At 42.6% G+C, this 17839-nt stretch overlaps 2 protein-coding genes across 5 annotated transcripts; one reads left to right on the plus strand and one right to left on the minus strand.

Annotated features, from left to right (window-relative positions):
* Positions 1-13289, plus strand: LOC135548507 (serrate RNA effector molecule homolog). 3 transcript variants are annotated; one of them, XM_064978191.1, is made up of 20 exons: positions 1-109; positions 898-1022; positions 1146-1290; positions 1367-1513; positions 6556-6744; positions 8290-8459; positions 8652-8836; positions 8954-9091; positions 9327-9522; positions 9629-9795; positions 9975-10036; positions 10175-10253; positions 10398-10592; positions 10672-10842; positions 11005-11158; positions 11248-11441; positions 11604-11760; positions 12002-12091; positions 12784-12886; positions 13038-13289. In XM_064978191.1, exons 2-20 carry the CDS (start codon positions 902-904, stop codon positions 13111-13113), a joined length of 2739 nt encoding a protein of 912 aa, XP_064834263.1. In that variant the 5' UTR covers positions 1-109; positions 898-901; the 3' UTR covers positions 13114-13289. The 3 variants fall into 3 exon arrangements, with proteins under 3 accessions (XP_064834263.1, XP_064834264.1, XP_064834262.1); XM_064978192.1 differs by having other exon boundaries at positions 33-138; positions 898-1023; positions 1162-1290; XM_064978190.1 differs by having other exon boundaries at positions 33-138.
* Positions 13290-13291: 2 nt separating this feature from the next.
* LOC135548508 (asialoglycoprotein receptor 1-like) lies at positions 13292-16371 on the minus strand. Of its 2 annotated transcripts, XM_064978193.1 has the most exons (7): positions 16239-16370; positions 15974-16093; positions 15181-15276; positions 14457-14552; positions 14053-14192; positions 13729-13838; positions 13292-13626 (listed from the first exon to the last, which is right to left on the minus strand). In XM_064978193.1, exons 1-7 carry the CDS (start codon positions 16273-16275, stop codon positions 13476-13478), a joined length of 750 nt encoding a protein of 249 aa, XP_064834265.1. In that variant the 5' UTR covers positions 16276-16370; the 3' UTR covers positions 13292-13475. The 2 variants fall into 2 exon arrangements, with proteins under 2 accessions (XP_064834265.1, XP_064834266.1); XM_064978194.1 differs by lacking the exon at positions 14457-14552 and having other exon boundaries at positions 16239-16371.
* Between the last annotated feature and the right edge of the window lie 1468 nt (positions 16372-17839).

The raw sequence follows: 17839 nt of genomic DNA on the forward strand, positions 1-17839 counted from the left end.
CAGTAGGCGGCGGTAATGCACCTTAACGTTGGATGCCAACCGCCGATAAATCCCACCGAAGAAGTAGAAGCCGTTTCGCCATTATACGCCTGGAAGAGAGGCCATAAAGGTTTGCTAAAAAACGGTTAAAAAAAATAGGTATATGCACATCTATAAAGTTTAATATCATGCTGTCAATTGATGTAGCTATACTAACGTTCATGTTACGTATAGGAAGTAACAGCATATTACGCTTTGTGGCACTTAAAATGTAACGGCATTCGGCCTGGGCCTAGTAAAAGCACCAACCTTGCTTTCTTTGCGTCTGCCGCTTTTAGTACAATAGTAACGGCTAACGGTAGTTGGCTAGCTATCTTAGCTACAGCGTTGGGTAAGGTAGCTAACGTTAGCCTACTACTCTGAAAATGTAAACTAAGATACTAGTAAATTGGAAGTACCTAATTAAGCTACAATTGGCTACCATTAAAAAAGAAGTATAATACCTAGCTAATTTCACTAAACCTACTTTGAAACTCCTATTCAAGCTAGCTAACGCGGCTCAAACACTAATGTTACTTAGCTAGCTAGAAACATAAACAGCTAAGTAGCTACACCATACTAAAGGTGGTTAGTTAGTATCTTTTTACCTACTTGAAATGTCATACAAGATGTTGGTTAGCTACTATAATTTGTCATGCAATTCCCAGTAGCAGCACTAGCAGAGATCAATCAGCAGGCAAATGCTTTGCGACACATTATAGTTAAGGACAAATTCATGTAGATGTTCATTTGACGATATTACTAGTTAAGGGCTGCCCAGTGTAACTTGATATATTTCATTTGCTTGGTACCTAGAAAGCTAACTACCATGTACCATTTGAACGTTTATGCTAATTTGTAGACTGACTTAAAATTTAGGGCGATGGCAGACAGTGATGATGAATATGATCGCAGAAGGAGAGACAAGTTTCGTCGTGAGAGGAGCGACAACTATGACCGCTCCCGAGAGAGAGAGGACAGGCGTAGGGATGACTGGAATGACAGGTGAGGAAGAGGGAATAGACTTTATTCGACATGGGAAGTGACTATATTCGAAATGAGAGAACATTTCCAATCAATTTCATGCATGGTATTTCACACGTATCTTTTTGCTTTTTCTGTTCACTGGCGCCCATCTGCCAGGGAGTGGGACAGGGGCAGGGAGCGTCGTAGCCGGGGGGAGTATCGGGACTACGAGAGGGGTCGAAGGGAGAGGTTCTCCCCACCCAGGCACGACATGAGTCCCCAACAAAAACGCATGAGGAGAGACTGGTGAGAATCAAATTAATCTACATCACTGTCTTCAAATCTAAAATGTTTGATCTAATCCTCCCTCTGTTTTGATCAGGGATGACCATGGAGGAGATCCTTACCATGGGGGGTATGACTTGGGTTATGGTGGTGGTGGAGGCCCCAGCTACGCTCCTCCACAGCCCTGGGGCCACCCTGACCTGCACCTCATGCAGCCTCACCATGGTATCCCCATCCAGGCAAGGTGAGGAGAGTAGACTGGGCACAACCAACCTGTTCATGCAGAGTAGCCGTTTAGTCGTATGTGGAAAGCAGATAACCATCAAATGGCACCATGTCCCTGACTGGTGCTGTGATTGCTCCAGTGTTAATTTGTCAACCACGACTGACAAAAAATATTTGTCTCTTGACTATTTTTCCTGACAAAACTATGATAACGAGACTAGATGCCCTGTAAAATAAATACAGTGGGACAAAAAGTATTTAGTCAGCCACCAATTGTGCAAGTTATCCCACTTAAAAAGATGAGAGGACTGTAATTTTCATCATAGGTACACTTCAACTATGACAGACAAAATGAGAAGAAAATAATCCAGAAAATCACATTGTAGGATTTTTAATGAATTTATTTGCAAATTATGGTGGAAAATAAGTATTTGGTCAATAACGAAAGTTTATCTCAATACTTTGTTATATACCCTTTGTTGGCAATGACAGAGGTCAAACGTTTTCTGTAAGTGTCCACAAGGTTTTCACACATTTGCTGGTATTTTGGCCCATTCCTCCATGCAGATCTCCTCTAGAGCAGTGATGTTTTGGGGCTGTTGCTGGGCAACACAGACTTTCAACTCCCTCCAAAGATTTTCTATGGGGTTGAGATCTGGAGACTGGCTAGGCCACTCCAGGACCTTGAAATGCTTCTTACGAAGCCCCTCCTTCGTTGCCCGGGCGGTGTGTTTGGGATCATTGTCATGCTGAAAGACCCAGCCACGTTTAATCTTCAATGCCCTTGCTGATGGAAGGAGGTTTTCACTCAAAATCTCATGATACATGGCCCCATTCATTCTTTCCTTTACACGGATCAGTCGTCCTGGTCCCTTTGCAGAACAACAGCCCCAAAGCATGATGTTTCCACCCCCATGATTCACAGTAGGTATGGTGTTATTTGGATGCAACTCAGCATTCTATGTCCTCCAAACACGACAAGTTGAGTTTTTACCAAAAAGTTAGATTTTGGTTTCATCTGACCATATGACATTCTCCCAATCTTCTTCTGGATCATCCAAATGCTCTCTAGCAAAGACGGGCCTGGGCATGTACTGGCTTAAGCAGGGGGACACGTCTGGCACTGCAGGATTTGAGTCCCTGGCGGCGTAGTGTGTTACTGATGGTAAGCTTTGTTACTTTGGTTCCAGCTCTCTGCAGGTCATTCACTAGGTCCCCCCATGTGGTTCTGGGATTTTTGCTCACTGTTCTTTTGATCATTTTGACCACACGGGGTGAGATCTTGCGTGGAGCCCCAGATCGAGGGAGATTATCAGTGGTCTTGTATGTCTTCCATTTCCTAATAATTGCTCCCACAGTTGATTTCTTCAAACGAAGCTGCTTACCTATTGCAGATTCAGTCTTCCCAGCCTGGTGCAGGTCTACAATTTTGTTTCTGGTGTCCTTTGACAGCTCTTTGGTCTTGGCCATAGTGGAGTTTGGAGTGTGACTGTTTGAGGTTGTGGACAGGTGTCTTTTATACTGATAACAAGTTCAAACAGGTGCCATTAATACAGGTAACGAGTGGAGGACAGAGGAGCTTCTTAAAGAAGAAGTTACAGGTCTGTGAGAGCCAGACATCTTGCTTGTTTGTAGGTGACCAAATACTTATTTTCCACCATAATTACCAATCCTACAATGTGATTTTCTAGATTTTTTTTCTCATTTTGTCTGTCATAGTTGAAGTGTACCTAGGATGAAAATGACAGGCCTCATCTTTTTAAGTGGGAGAACTTGCACAATTGGTGGCTGACTAAATACTTCTTTGCCCCACTGTATATATATACACTGCTCAAAAAAATAAAGTGAACACTAAAATAACACATCCTAGATCTGAATGAATTAAATATTCTTATTAAATACTTTTTTCTTTACATAGTTGAATGTGCTGACAACAAAATCACACAAATTATCATGGAAATCAAATGTATCAACCCATGGAGGTCTGGATTTGGAGTCACACTCAAAATTAAAGTGGAAAACCACACTACAGGCTGATCCAACTTTGATGTAATGTCCTTAAAACAAGTCAAAATGAGGCTCAGTAGTGTGTGTGGCCTCCACGTGCCTGTATAACCTCCCTACAACACCTGGACATGCTAACTCCTGGACAGTCTGTGGTGCAACGTGGCATTGGTGGATGGAGCGAGACATGATGTCCCAGATGTGCTCAATTGGATTCAGGTCTGGGGAACGGGCGGGACAGTCCATAGCATCAATGCCTTCCTCTTGCAGGAACTGCTGACACACTCCAGCCACATGAAATCTAGCATTGTCTTGTATTAGGAGGAACCCAGGGCCAACCGCGCCAGCATATGGTCTCACAAGGGGTCTGAGGAGCTCATCTCGGTACCTATTGGCAGTCAGGCTACCTCTGGCGAGCACATGGAGGGCTGTACGGCCCCCCAAAGAAATGCCACCCCACACCATGATTGACCCACCGCCAAACCAGTCATGCTGGAGGATGTTGCAGGCAGCAGAACATTCTTCACGGCGTCTCCAGACTCTCACATGTGCTCAGTGTGAACCTGCTTTCATCTGTGAAGAGCACAGGGCGCCAGTGGCGAATTTGCCAATCTTGGTGTTCTCTGGCAAATGCCAAACGTCCTGCACGGTGTTGGGCTGTAATCACAACACCCACCATTTGAGCAGACACATGCACATTTGTGGCCTGCTGCAGGTCATTTTGCAGGGCTCTGGCAGTGCTCCTCCTTGCACAAAGGCGGAGGTAGCGGTCCTGCTGCTGGGTTGTTGGCCTCCTCCATGTTTCCTGATGTACTGGCCTGTCTCCTGGTAGCGCCTCCATGCTCTGGACACTACGCTGACAGACACAGCAAACCTTCTTGCCACAGCTCGCATTGATGTGCCATCCTGGATGAGCTGCACTACCTGAGCCACTTGTGTGGGTTGTAGACTCCGTCTCATGCTACCACTAGAGTGAAAGCACCGCCAGCATTCAAAAGTGACCAAAACAACATCAGCCAGGAAGCATAGGAACTGAGAAGTGGTCTGTGGTCACCACCTGCAGAACCACTCCTTTATTGGGGGTGTCTTGCTAATTGCCTATAATTTCCACCTGTTGTCTATTCCATTTGCACAACAGCATGTGAAATTTATTGTCAATTAGTGTTGCTTCCTAAGTGGACAGTTTGATTTCACAGAAGTGTGATTGACTTGGAGTTACATTGTGTTGTTTTTATTTTTTTCCGTTCCATTTATTTTTTTGAGCTGTGTATGTGTGTGTATATATATATATTACTTTTCATTTTAGTCAATGAAAATGTGACAAGACGAGAATTTCATATGATACTAATGGAAACTTAATTTGACATGAATCTCCTTTTCTGTTTTGTCCAATCCTAAACATGTATGCATGCAGATTATTTAATTCAAACCTCTCATTGGCAGAATTTATATCTTTCAGTTGTGCGGTCTGATTGGGCTGATCTGCCTGGCTCTTAAATCAGTTTATTTGTTGCATTTGCAGACATTATTGCAGTTGCAGTGAATTGCTTGTGTTTCTAGCTCCAGCGGTGCAGTAATACCTAGCAATACATTTCCAAAACAAAACAATACACACATAATCCAGAAAAATTAAGACATTTCAGAAGGCGCAACGTCAGAGACCGGAATATAAATGTATACATATAATGTACTCTGAACAAAAATGTAAATGCAACAATTTCAAGTATTTTACTGAGTGACAGTTCATATGAAGAAATCAGTCAATTGTAATAAATCAATTAGGCCCTCATCTATGGATTTCACGACTTGGAATACAGACATGGTAGGGTTGTGGATTAAAAAAAACAGTCTCTGGTGTGACCACTTTTTGTCTCATGCAGCGCCACACATAGCCTTCACGTAGAGCTGATCAGGCTGTTGATTGTGGAATGTTGTCCCACTCTTCTTCAATGGCTGTGCAAAGTTGCTGGATATTGGCGGGAACTGGAACATGCTTTCGATCCAAAGCATCACATACATGCTCAGTGGATGACGTGTCTTGTAAGTATGCAGGACATGGAAGAACTGGGACATGTTCAGCTTCCAGAAATGATGTACAGATCCTTGCAACATGGGACCGTGCATCAGCAATCTGAAACGAGGTGGTGGTGGCGGATGAATGGCACAACAATGGGCCTCCAGGATCCCATCACGGTATCTCTGACCATTCAAATTGCCATTGATAAAATTCAATTGTGTTCGTTGTCCGTAGCTTATGCTTGCCCATACCATAACCCCACCGCCACCATGGGGCACTCTATTCACAATGTCTACCATCTGCCCAGTACAGTTAACTGGGATTTATCTGTGAAAAGTACACTTCTCCAGTGTGCCAATGGCCATCAAAGGTGGCTTACAAAGCCTAATTTCAGTCAGGTCAAGACCCTGGTGAGGATGATGAACACGCAGATTACTATTTTTGTTTAAAGATCATATCACTAGTTCTATTTTCCCCATGTGCGCTGTTATTCATTCCTCTGCGTTGCTGCTCCCGCGCTGGGGCCTTCAAATGTGAATTGAATATTAGGAGTATAGTAGTACTTCTGCGTTTTTGTAATGCTGAAACTCCTTTTCAAGGAAACTAATGTTATTTACCCCCTTGAGGGTTATGATGGGGAGAAAATCTGAGCTGTAAATTGTTTAACCTGGAGCCAAGGCTTTATTACCTATATGGTTAATTATGGCTGGCATTGGTTACAATCTGGCACCATCTCAATGTTTTCAGCTAAGGAATATGAGGGGATAGTATAAGCCTAGTTGGACAAGGCTATCTGAATGTGGACATGATGGAAGTTTGAGGTAGCCTATATATTCATTATTTAATATTGTGACCTGAAATGTCTGTCTAAAACTAGACTAAAATTGTCCAGCGTTTAGGCGATAATAACTCAAACTTAACGAAGGAAGATATGACTAAAAGGCAAAACTAACACGACTGTTCCACCAAATAGATTATCTTGCCCTCAGGTCAATGTTATTTCACACACTTTTTTTTTAACCCTGTCCTATGTTTTCTAGGCTAGGTAACATCCATGATATGGACCTGGGCCCACCGCCTCCAGTGATGAAGAGCTTTAAGGAGTTCCTGCTGTCCCTGGATGACTCTGTGGATGAGACTGAGGCAGTTAAGCGTTATAATGACTACAAGATAGACTTCCGACGGCAGCAGATGCAGGACTTCTTCCTTGCTCACAAAGATGAAGAGTGGTACGTTTATCAGAGCCTTTGCTGAACTATTAGTATTAATAATCAGTGTGCTGTGATTTAGACTGTCTACACTGACAACCGCTATTTACAGAAATTGTCTCTATCAAATAGATCTGATAGTTGAGATTGGAGCCTTTTGTTAATGGCTTGGTAAAGACAGTGTAATTTGTGGAAGATATTAGACCTTTATTTGACCGGGTGCAATATCAAGACATGTGAGAGTTGAGTCTAGTTGAAAAATGGTATGGACAAATTTGGGTATCTAAAGCATCCTGAACATAAATCATTATTTTCAAAATGACTTTGATCTGTTATTGATAGTGTTAAGAAAACCTAGTTTTTGGGGTAGGCTTATTATGCATACCATGCCACTTTTAGATAAGAATGGTGGGTTATTACAATGGTTGGGCACTATCATTGATGGTCAGTAAATAGCCTAGCTAATAAACAGGATATAAAGATTTAGCTCTGAAGTTAATCTGATTGGATTGTCAGTTGTCACAGTTGTAAATAGAATACGGTTGTCTCTGGTGCTTATCACCATTGTTTTTCACCGGTGTGTCCAGGGATCATACATTGTCAATGCTCCTATTTTAGTTTTCTTAACTTAACCAAACCTTCTTCCCTCCCACTCCTCCCCCGTCCTTCACAACAAGGTTTTTGAAGACGAGACACTGGAACTCTTCACAGGAATCGTTGTTAGACAGCTAGGGCTTGCACTGCGCACAATGCAGTTGCTCTTAGACGTACAGTACCAGGAATCTTAGCTAGACAGGCAAATAAACCACTTTGCGCGCATGGAAATATTTTTTCTTTTCTTTAGTATGTGATGCTTTTTTCCCCCATTTTTGTTTTTGTATTTGGATCAAAGCGAATCCCGAAAATGAAATTGTGTGCACACAAACACAGTAGGGGGGTGAAGTGGAGCGCATTTTTACAGAAGAGACCCCTCTCAGTATATATGTGTGTTGTTATACTGGGAGAAGAAAAGGTAAATTTAGTCCACACCATGGCAAATTTGCCCTTCTGAACTGTAAAATTCTGAACTGTTATGTTCTTTCTTTTTTTGTCCTTTTTGCCTTTCTGCCTTATTTTTGGTGAGTTAACCTAAAGCTTCCTGATATGTTTCACAAACAGCTATACCCACACACAAACATAACACCATGCAAACTTTGTGAAAAATCTACAGTAGCACCTCAAACCCCAGAAAGCACCTAGCATTTTCAGGCCCTGTTTCTTCATATGGCAGTCACTTGATTAGGCCTAGCTAGTTGCATTTAATTGATGGACATGCTGTTTTCCTCCCTAATAAAACATTGCAGGATTCAGGAAGGTTCAGAAAAACCAGGTGTCCTTAGTATTTTTTAAATTTAATGTTTGATTTACTGTTTGGGTATAGAACTGAAGTAGATAGGGCCCAGTTCAGTGCTGTAGGCCAGTTTATTTGGCCTGGCCATGCATACAAGTGCTTTCTTTAACATTCCTCCACTCCATCCCTGCCCGTCTCTCTCCTGTGCCTTTTTGGGGACATTGTTGTAAATGCAGGTTCCGATCCAAGTACCACCCAGATGAGGCGGGCCGGCGGAAGGCGGAGTCCCACAGTGCCCTGCAGAACCGGCTGAATGTCTACATGTTCCTAATGGAGAACAGCTGGTTCGACACGGTCTCGCTGGACATAGAGAAGGCCCAGGCTATCATGAAGGTCTTGGATGCAGGTAGAGTCGTGGGAGGGGAGGCTGTGGGAGGTGTCTCTAATGGCTTCATTCATCTTTCTGTTGGAGAGTATTTTGCTGTCAACCTTCGTTTTAAGCAGTGTCAGGAGGAGTGAAGTGTTTGTATTTGTTGGTGAATATTAGTAACCTCAACAGGTTCTATATCCTAACCCAGTTCTTTCCCCTGTCCTTTAGCTGTGATAAAGATGGAGGGAGGGACAGATTATGACCTGCGCATCCTGGAGCTTCCGTCTGAGGAGGAAGAGGAAAGAGGGAGAGCAGACAGGGCGGCAGCTGGGGGTCCGGGAACTGAGCCCCCCAAAAAAGAGGAGCCTAAGGATATGGACAATGACAGCAAACCCCCAGCTGACAAAGAGAAGGTATGCTGTCTCTTGTCGTATCCACTTCTTCTTTGTCCTGGCCTGCTCTACTCTTGCCCTTCAGAACAGGAATCCCTCTTGTCAGCTGGTCATTGATGTAAGCGAATTCTGCCACAGGGGGAGAATGATGCCTGCAGCATGGAGAAGGGTGCAAACGGTGGTGGTGAGGCAGCAGAAGGAGGGAGTGAGGGAGAAGAGGAGGAGGAAGGAGAAAAAGAGACGAAAAGCAAAGAGGTTGAACCTGAGCCTAAGAAGGTTAGTGTCTAGCACCCATGTGTCTTATTCGCTCTTTCTGTCTTTAGAATGAATGTGGTGTGCTTAAAGGGGCCGAATCCTAACTTGAGATCTGTGTGAACGTTTGTGTAGTCTTGTATTGATGACAATGAGAAATTTGTACAGGAGTTGAACACAGATCTTAAGTTAGGATTTGGGCTTATTGACATGGATTTATTGACCCTTACCACAACCTATTTTCCTTCACATGTGTTAGCTGAGTAAGAAGAGGAAGAGGAAGCACAGTGGAGACAGTGAAGATGAGGCCAGTGCCTCTGAGAGTGACTCAGACTCGGACTCCAACTCCCATCATTCCTCTGATAAACCTGCCGAGAGGGAGGAGGGTGAGGAAAAGGAGGATGAGGGTGAGGAAGGGGAGGACAAGGATGAAGAGGAGGAAGAAGAGTGTGAAGGTGAGCGACGACAGGACTGAGATGGGGTCACTTAAAAATATCTTTGAATATTAAAATGTTTTAAGTCTTTAAGTAATGCCTTCTCTGCACCCCACAAATTGTGTAGCTGACAGAAAAAAAATCAAAGACGAGAAACCAAAGGAAAGAGAGAGGGAGAAGGAAGAGAAGAAACCCAAGGAGGACCAGCCACCGAGACCCCGGCCTCTCCACAGGACCTGCTCTCTATTCATGAGGAGCATCGCCCCCACCATCTCCAAGGCAGAGATCATAGCTGTAAGTTCATTCAATCTGACTGTACAATCATACTGAACACTTGAACGGACTGTCAGAATTATTCTGGATTCCTGTATGAAAAGTTACATTGATGTGAAGGACTCCGATACAGCTGTACCCACACACACAATGACCTTAGGCATCCAAGAGGATGAACTAACCTATTGTTTCTGCCTCAGCTGTGTCGGAGATATCCTGGGTTCATGCGAGTGTGTTTGTCTGATCCCCAACCAGAGCGCAGGTTAGTTCCACTTCCATCTGACCATACCCACAGCCTGACCCCCTCTGCTGCTAATGGACTATAGTGGACTGTTAAAAATGGAACTTCTGTCATTCACCTCATGTTTGTATACCTTTAACCACCTCCGTCCAATGTCAGGTTCTTCCGTCGCTGCTGGGTGACGTTTGACCGTAGTGTCAACATCAAAGAGACCTGCTGGAACCTCCAGAACATCAGAGTGAGTTTAACAACCTCTAATCAAGACTACAACATTAGGTAGTTCTGGACCTGGAACCCGGTGATGAGCAAGATATTGCACTTGAGTCACACAGCTGGTTAGTGAGTGTTCTGACCCTGTATGTCCCCTCTCTGCTGCATGTAGCTGCGCGACTGTGAGCTGGCTCCGGGGGTCAACAGAGACCTGGCCCGGAGGGTCCGCAACATCAATGGTATCACTCAGCACAAACAGGTGCTGCGAAACGACATCAAGCTGTCAGCCAAACTCATCCACTCCCTGGACCACAGAGGCAGGCTGTGGAGCCACAAGTCCCGTGGAGAGGCAGTGTCTGCTGTGGAGGTACACACACAAGCAATTGGGTGTCTTTGCAATACATATGAGTTTCTTGTATGTTTAATATTGTATTATGTGGTATCAGGTGGCGGCCCAGAACCCCATCCTGAAGAACATCACTGACTACCTGATAGAGGAGGTGAGTGCTGAGGAGGAGGAGCTTCTGGGCAGTGTGGGTGGAGCTGACGCAGAGGAGGGCACCAAGGAGGGCTACCCAGCCGAGATCACTGTGGAAAGGGACGACAAGCTGGTCAAGGTCCGTCCATCTACCTTGGCTCACACTGACACACAGCCGCTTTACACGCTCTTTGTAGGTAGTGAACTGTGTGGGTTTTGTCTGACGCTAGTCAAATGGTCAAATTAAGAAGGAAAAAGTAAATTATCTAATGGTGACTTGATTTCCTTAATCTCTTCCCAGGTGTTGGACCGTCTGCTCTTGTACCTGCGCATTGTCCATTCCATCGACTACTACAACAACTGCGAGTACCCCAGCGAGGATGAGATGCCCAACCGTTGTGGCATGATCCATGTGCGTGGGCCCATCCCTCCCAATCGCATCGCACACGGGGAAGGTGAGCACCACACTACTGTATATTCAACACTGGCTGGGCATCATAAACTGACACTATTGACTGACTGTCTCCCCCTGTCATGCACCCAGTGTTGGAGTGGCAGAAGACATTTGAGGAGAGGCTGAGCCCCCTGTTCAGTGTGAAGGAGAAGCTATCGGAGGAGGAGGCAGGAAAAATGGGACGGAAGGACCCGGAGCAGGAGATGGAGAAGTTTGTGTTGGCCAACACCCAGGAGCTGGGCAAGGACAAGTGGCTCTGCCCCCTCAGTGGCAAGAAGTTCAAGGTACATCTTGTATTTGTGTGTCTGTGTTAGGATGGAAGTAAATTGGTCAAATAGTAAATATTGCATACCCAAAGAGCATTGAGCATGTACTGGTCTTTATCGCCTTGCCACGGTGTGGTGCAGATTAAAATGTGAATGAATTTGTTCCTTCTGCCTGGCCAGGGCCCAGAATTTGTGCGCAAGCACATCCTGAACAAACACGGGGACAAGATTGAGGAGGTGAAAAGGGAGGTGGTGTTTTTCAACAACTTTCTCATGGATGCCAAGCGACCTTCCCTCCCAGAGATGAAGCCCCCTCCTCCGCTCGGCCCAGGACAAGGTGAGGGACACGTTGCACATACAAATAGAATCAGTAGACCTGACACGATTCCCTGTTCTCTCTGACAGTCATATCTGTTCTACACCATCCAGTTTTATTTTAACGTTCTGTAACATTACATCTTCCTGAACAGGGCCCTAGTGCTTCTAGAATAGTTTAGGTGTAGGTGATGCTGTATCAGTGAATCCTTTTTGTCCATATTATTATTGCACTGACTTTGTCTCTCTCCATCTTTCTGTAGGAGTTCTCTCTCCAGGCATGCCCTTCCCTCCCCAAGGCCTCATGGGCTTTGGGCCCGGTCAGCCTCGTCCTCCTGTCATGGGTTATGGAGGTGAGCCTCTACCTCCCCACCTGTCATATTACCAATCACATTGTGTAAAAGGGACTTAATGAATCAATGGTGGAAAAGTACCCAATTGTCATGCTTGAGTAAAAGTATAGATACCTTTTTAATAGAAAGTTACTCAAGTAAAAGTAGAGGTCTCCCAGTAAAATACTACTTGAGTAAAAGACTAAAAGTATTAGGTTTTTAACATAAGTATCAAAAGTAAAAGTATAAATAATTTCAAATTCTCTATATTAAGCAAAGTAGACAGCACCAATTTTTTTTTTTTTTTTTTTTAATTTACGGATAGCCAGGGGCACACTCCAACACTCAGACATAATTTATAAAAGATGCTTTTGTTTTTAGTAAGTCTGCCAGATCAGTGGCAGTAGGGATGACCAGGGATGTTCTCTTGATAAGTGCTTGATTTGGCCCTGTCCTGCGAAGGATTCAAAATATAACGACTACTTTTGGGTGTCAAGGAAAATCCATGGAATAGAAAGTCATTCAAGTTGCCCAAAATATAAATAGTAAAGTACACACCCCAAAAAACTACTTTAGTACTTTAAAGTACCTTACACCACTGTTTTTACATTAGCACTTGTCCTGACATTTTGTTCAAAGGCAGTTTACAACTATGGAATTAATTTGGTTGCAGCTGTCAGGTGTTCTGACATGACACTACCTTTCTCTTCAAGGTGGACCTCCTTACCCACCAAACCAGTACGGAGGCGGCCGGGGTAACTATGACAACTTTCGTGGACAGGCTGGTGGTTACCCTGGTAAACCCCGCAACAACAGGTGAGACCTTGGTCAGTTATGGACAAACATAGCACCACTAGCTTCTCCTTTTCTGCAAATGACTTACTTGCATTTAGAAACCTCTGTTAATTTTTCTCTGTCCATTTCTATACTGTTCCCCTCCGCTCTGCATCCTGGCTGTTTCCTTCAGAATGTCCCGGGGAGATCCACGCAACATCATTGAATATCGTGACCTCGATGCACCTGATGACATCGACTTCTTCTAGACTATTAATTTTATTTATTTTGTTTTTAATCATTGTGTAATTTCCCTGTCTCATCCCCTTATGTAAAGTAATGATTCATTAGCATTTTTTTTATGTCTGCAGAGCCAAAGGCTCGGTGCAATTGGAACACACTTGAATTGTAAGAAATGTCCTCAATAAAAACTAATTTGACATTAGCACAATTTTTTACAAATATATATATATATTATATGCGTGTTTTAGATCAGGAATACAGCAAACCACATATTTGGCATGCAAAAATCAACAAACGTGACAATCAAATAGAAAACAGGACTTGCTTAATTCAAGCCAATCCTGTTAGTTATATTTCTAATCATAATGCCTAGAAATGTTTAGCTTTATTAGTTGGGTGCTGGTCTGGCTTTGCAGATGAATGTATAGGAAACGGTGCAGTGGTTGTCATTGAGTTTCCCAAATGTGATATGGGCACAGTCCTCTGTGCCCCCTATAGAATGCCCCGCCCAGTTATCAGGTTGGCCTGGCATCCATTTACTGCAAACACACAGTGAAAATACAGTTATTGTACTATTCAAGCACCCGACATAACAATGAGAACAGAAATTGTCCAACTCATAATGACTTGATTGTACTTGCCTCCGGTTCATGATGTAAGGACTCCCGTTGACCCACTCCCACTCTCCAGTCCTCTCATCTGACAGGCCAAGCCAAAAGGGGCGACCAACACTCATTCTGTTTACAAAGACCTGTTACAGCGGGAATGAGTGTCAGGACATGGTCTTCTAAAGCAATGTCTAAATGCATTTGTTGATCAGCAGAGGGCAGTGTAAAGCCCTCAAGAGTCCCGAATTACGCCAGTTCTGTATCTTCAGCGTCCATACTGAACCACTTTGAAAATGAACTAAATGCAACGAACAAATAAGTTCTAAGAACGGATGTAGGTGTGTGTAACTGACGCACCCACTCTTCTTCGTCAGTTAGGATGAGCAGTGTGGCATCCATAGACCTACAGGAGTTTCGGGCTGTGTACCATGAAGCCCGGTAAGCCGAGAAGAAGTAGCAGCTGGAGTTGTGAAGATTCCAGCCATCAGGACAGCCCACTTTAACATGTAGGAGAGATACGGATGGATACACTAACACTATATACAGTTAATTTGAAGAGTGTGACACATGAAGTTGACTATTATATAATACTGAGATTGAATAGGACTAATCTAGGGACCGGGGTTAAGAACGTGTCAGAAATCAAATCATAGTCATGATGACCATATTTTAATCAGAAAGTATCCCAAGCACTGCAGCTGACAAATCTGATACACTAATGTCCATGATAACCATTAACAAGAAATTGAAAATGGACCAACCTTTCTTCGGTAGTTTTGATGAGTGAAAGGACACACGTTCTGTCATATTTAATACTGATCTCTTCAAATCAGATAACTTCATCTCCAGACTACCAACTGCAGAAAATGGACGTGATGATAACACAAACATTGTCATATTCTGTATGGCCGATTAAACTCAACTCCACCATTTATGATGTAGCGTTAGTTGTGCGGCGACTAGTGTGGGCGGACTTGTGGTCCGACGTTAAATACAATAAGTTTTTATGAAAACTAGTGATTTCAACACCTAAAGAATAGCCCGCAATTACATATCTATGTAATAGCGTGCTATTATTTGGGTCCTGTCATCAATAGTTTCGGATAAAAACTACATTTTATGTGACGTCGGCGCTCGTCTACCCACAATAGGTGCGCTCAATTCCATCATAAATCCTTGTGTTTAGTCGGCTACCTTCTGTCCTGAACCATTGGATCGTAGACCATGGACTTGAACTGTTGTGTTGTTTCATGTTATACATTTGTGTTATATATTTTTTTCTCATTTCACTCCTGCTCCTGTAGCTATTGTTTTTAACTGCATAACAAGTTATGCTATCAGGTTCGTAGTGATGATTGTGTTCTATATATTTTAATCTAATCTATTCTGTTTCCTAAAAACTGTAACTGACAAGTAGGCTGAAAAAAAACATACAACAATGTCCAAGATAACCAATAATCAATAAGGATTTGAATATGGACCAACCTTTCTCATGTAGTTTTGATAAGTGAAGGGACACAGATTCAGTCAGATTTGACACGGATCTCTCCAAATCAGATAACTTTCTGTCCACACTGCCAACTACAGAAAATTCCCATGGTGTTGAACAGGTTAATAAAACAGGAAATGTTGATATAGATAGACAATATATGGGTAATAAAATGTAAATTTGTAATAGCTCATGTCCGGATTTGGGATATGCGCTGTTGGCTGGACGTCATTGAATTTGCGTAGGCTTAAACACTGGTATACACTGATTTATAAAGCCATATTGGGTAAAATGCCATTTTATCTCTGTTCTTTTTTAGTCAGGTCGGTAAATAGATATCAATTACGGTCCCATTCTCATTTGCTTCTAACAGTACCAAAAATTAGAACAGGTCATGGTAGAAATAGTTTTAGTTACTTAGCTCCGTGGTCCTGGAATTCTCTCCTGAACATTTTAAAATATTATGATCTAGTTTCGTTGGTGGAGTTTAAACACTTGATCGATGTATATTTCATACAAGAGTGTAATTGTTTTTAGTCAAGACTTTCGTGTTTTTTTTACATAAAATGTTTTTGTTGTACTGTATGTGTGTTTATAGTTTTGTTTAATGTTGTGTTAGTGTATGTAAGTTGTTTTGTCTGAAATGTTGTTCCCCCTGCTGCTATTGGACCAGGTCTCTCTTGGAAAAGAGATGTTATCTCAATGAGAAAAACCTGTATAAATATAGGTAAAATAAATGTAAAAAATTATAGATCCTTTATTTTTTGAGGAATCCTGTACAGTACTCACACCGACTTGGCATCAGGATGAGCAGAGACAAGGAGAGAGTGAGGGTAACACACAGTGCTGCACACAGGTACCACTGGGACCGGCCAGCAGACAGCAGATGAACGTACCCATGAGAGGATTCTGGAAACACATAAGATACATGAACTTTCATTTTGCCCTGGCCCATACATGGTGATGTTGTTGTTATATCTCCTGTCCCTTTTCTTGGCAATCCTGGAGTCACAAGGTTCCTATTCAATACATAGTATACAGTATATTTCCATACCTGGTCTCCACTGTGCTTTATCTTCATTTTCATCCATAGCGAATAGCTCTTGGAGCAATTATTTTGTGTCATTGATTGCTGCAACTGATAGAGAGGTTCAATGTTTGATTAGTCCTTATGTATCCTGTGAATTGAGGCTGGGTGGTGTGGGGTAGGGTGACGGTTGAAGTTTCAATTCCCTTATCATATTTCCTCAGAAAAGAATCGCTGACACAGGTCACTTGCACAGTATGTTAGTCAGCATGGGGTCATTATAGTCCCACTGGGCACATACGTCAGTTCAACGTCTAGTTTTGATTTACATTTCGTTGAGTTGTCAACCAACGTGAAATCAACCAAATTATTACTAAAGTGAAAGTCAATCAGTAAAATACTACTTGAGTACAAGTCTAAAAGTATTTGGTTTTAAATGTAAAAAAAAGTAAATGTAAAAGTATTCATCATTTCAAATTACTTATATTAGGCAATCCAAACAGCACAATTTTCATGTTTTTTTATTTTAATTTACGGATAGCCAGGGGCACACTCCAACACTCAGACATCATTTACAAATGAAGCATTTGTGTTTAGTGAGTCCGTCATATCAGAGGTAGTAGGGATGACCAGGGATGTTCTCTTGATAAGTGTGAATTGGACCATTTTCCCGTCCCGTTAAGCATTCAAAAAGCACTTTTGTGTGTCAGGGAAAATGCATGGAGTAAAAAGTACATTTGTTTATTTTAAATTTTGGAATGTAGTGAACTACAAGTAAAAGTAGTCAAAAATATAAATAATAAAGTACAGATACCACAAAACACTACTTACTGTAAGTACACCACAGGGTAAAAGTTGGGTGCAAAAAAGACAATGCCCTTATGAGGATTTCTTGCAAATCCAATCAGTTTTTCCACGTTGACAGTTTTTCTGGGTTGAAATTATATGGAAAAAACATTGATTCAACCAGTTTTGGCAGAGTGGGGTGTTTCCAGCCTTTATTTTTGTTGAATTTAAAGCTATTAGTTTAAATTCTGTTTTCTTACGATTAGAGACTTGGCAATGTCTGAAACTGAAACATTGCTATGCATGACCCCAAGTAGGTCTCTTCTTATTATTGGTGTCCTTTAGTAGTGGTTTCTTTGCGGAAATTCGACCATGAAGGCTTGATTCACGCATTCTCCTCTGAACAGTTGTGAGATGAGATGTGTCTGTTACTTGAACTCTGTGAAGCATTTATGGAAGCATTTATGGGCTGCAATCTTAGGGGCAGTTAACTCTAATGAACTTATCCTCTGCAGCAAAGGTAACTCTGGGTCTTCCTTTCCTGTGGCGGTCCTCCTGAGAGACAGTTTCATCATAGTGCTTGATGGTTTTTGCGACTACACATTTTCTGGATTGACTGACCTTCATGTCATAATGTAACGATGGCCTGTCATTTCTCTTTGCATATTTGTGCTTTTCTTGCCATAATATGGGCTTGGTCTTTTAACAAATAGGGCTATCTTCTGTATATCACACCTACCTTGTCACAACACAACTGATTGACTCAAACGCATTAAGAAGGAACGGAATTCCACTAATGAACTTTTAACAAGACACACCTGTTAATTGAAATGCATTCCAGG

Source organism: Oncorhynchus masou, chromosome 11, assembly GCF_036934945.1.
Source record: "Oncorhynchus masou masou isolate Uvic2021 chromosome 11, UVic_Omas_1.1, whole genome shotgun sequence".
Taxonomy (NCBI): domain Eukaryota; kingdom Metazoa; phylum Chordata; class Actinopteri; order Salmoniformes; family Salmonidae; genus Oncorhynchus; species Oncorhynchus masou.

Bases quoted from the DNA above. Each gene is read 5' to 3' on its own strand.
- LOC135548508 (XM_064978193.1), bottom strand. From the start codon at position 16,275: ATGGATGAAAATGAAGATAAAGCACAGTGGAGACCAG. The intron at 16,094-16,238 runs GTATGGAAATAT...ATGTGTTTCCAG, and splicing joins TAAAGCACAGTGGAGACCAG to AATCCTCTCATGGGTACGTT. The intron at 13,839-14,052 runs GTGCGTCAGTTA...CCGCTGTAACAG, and splicing joins TAACTGACGAAGAAGAGTGG to GTCTTTGTAAACAGAATGAG.
- LOC135548507 (XM_064978191.1), top strand. From the start codon at position 902: ATGGCAGACAGTGATGATGAATATGATCGCAGAAGGAGAGACAAGTTT. The intron at 9,092-9,326 runs GTTAGTGTCTAG...CACATGTGTTAG, and splicing joins TTGAACCTGAGCCTAAGAAG to CTGAGTAAGAAGAGGAAGAG. The intron at 11,159-11,247 runs GTGAGCACCACA...TCATGCACCCAG, and splicing joins TCGCATCGCACACGGGGAAG to TGTTGGAGTGGCAGAAGACA.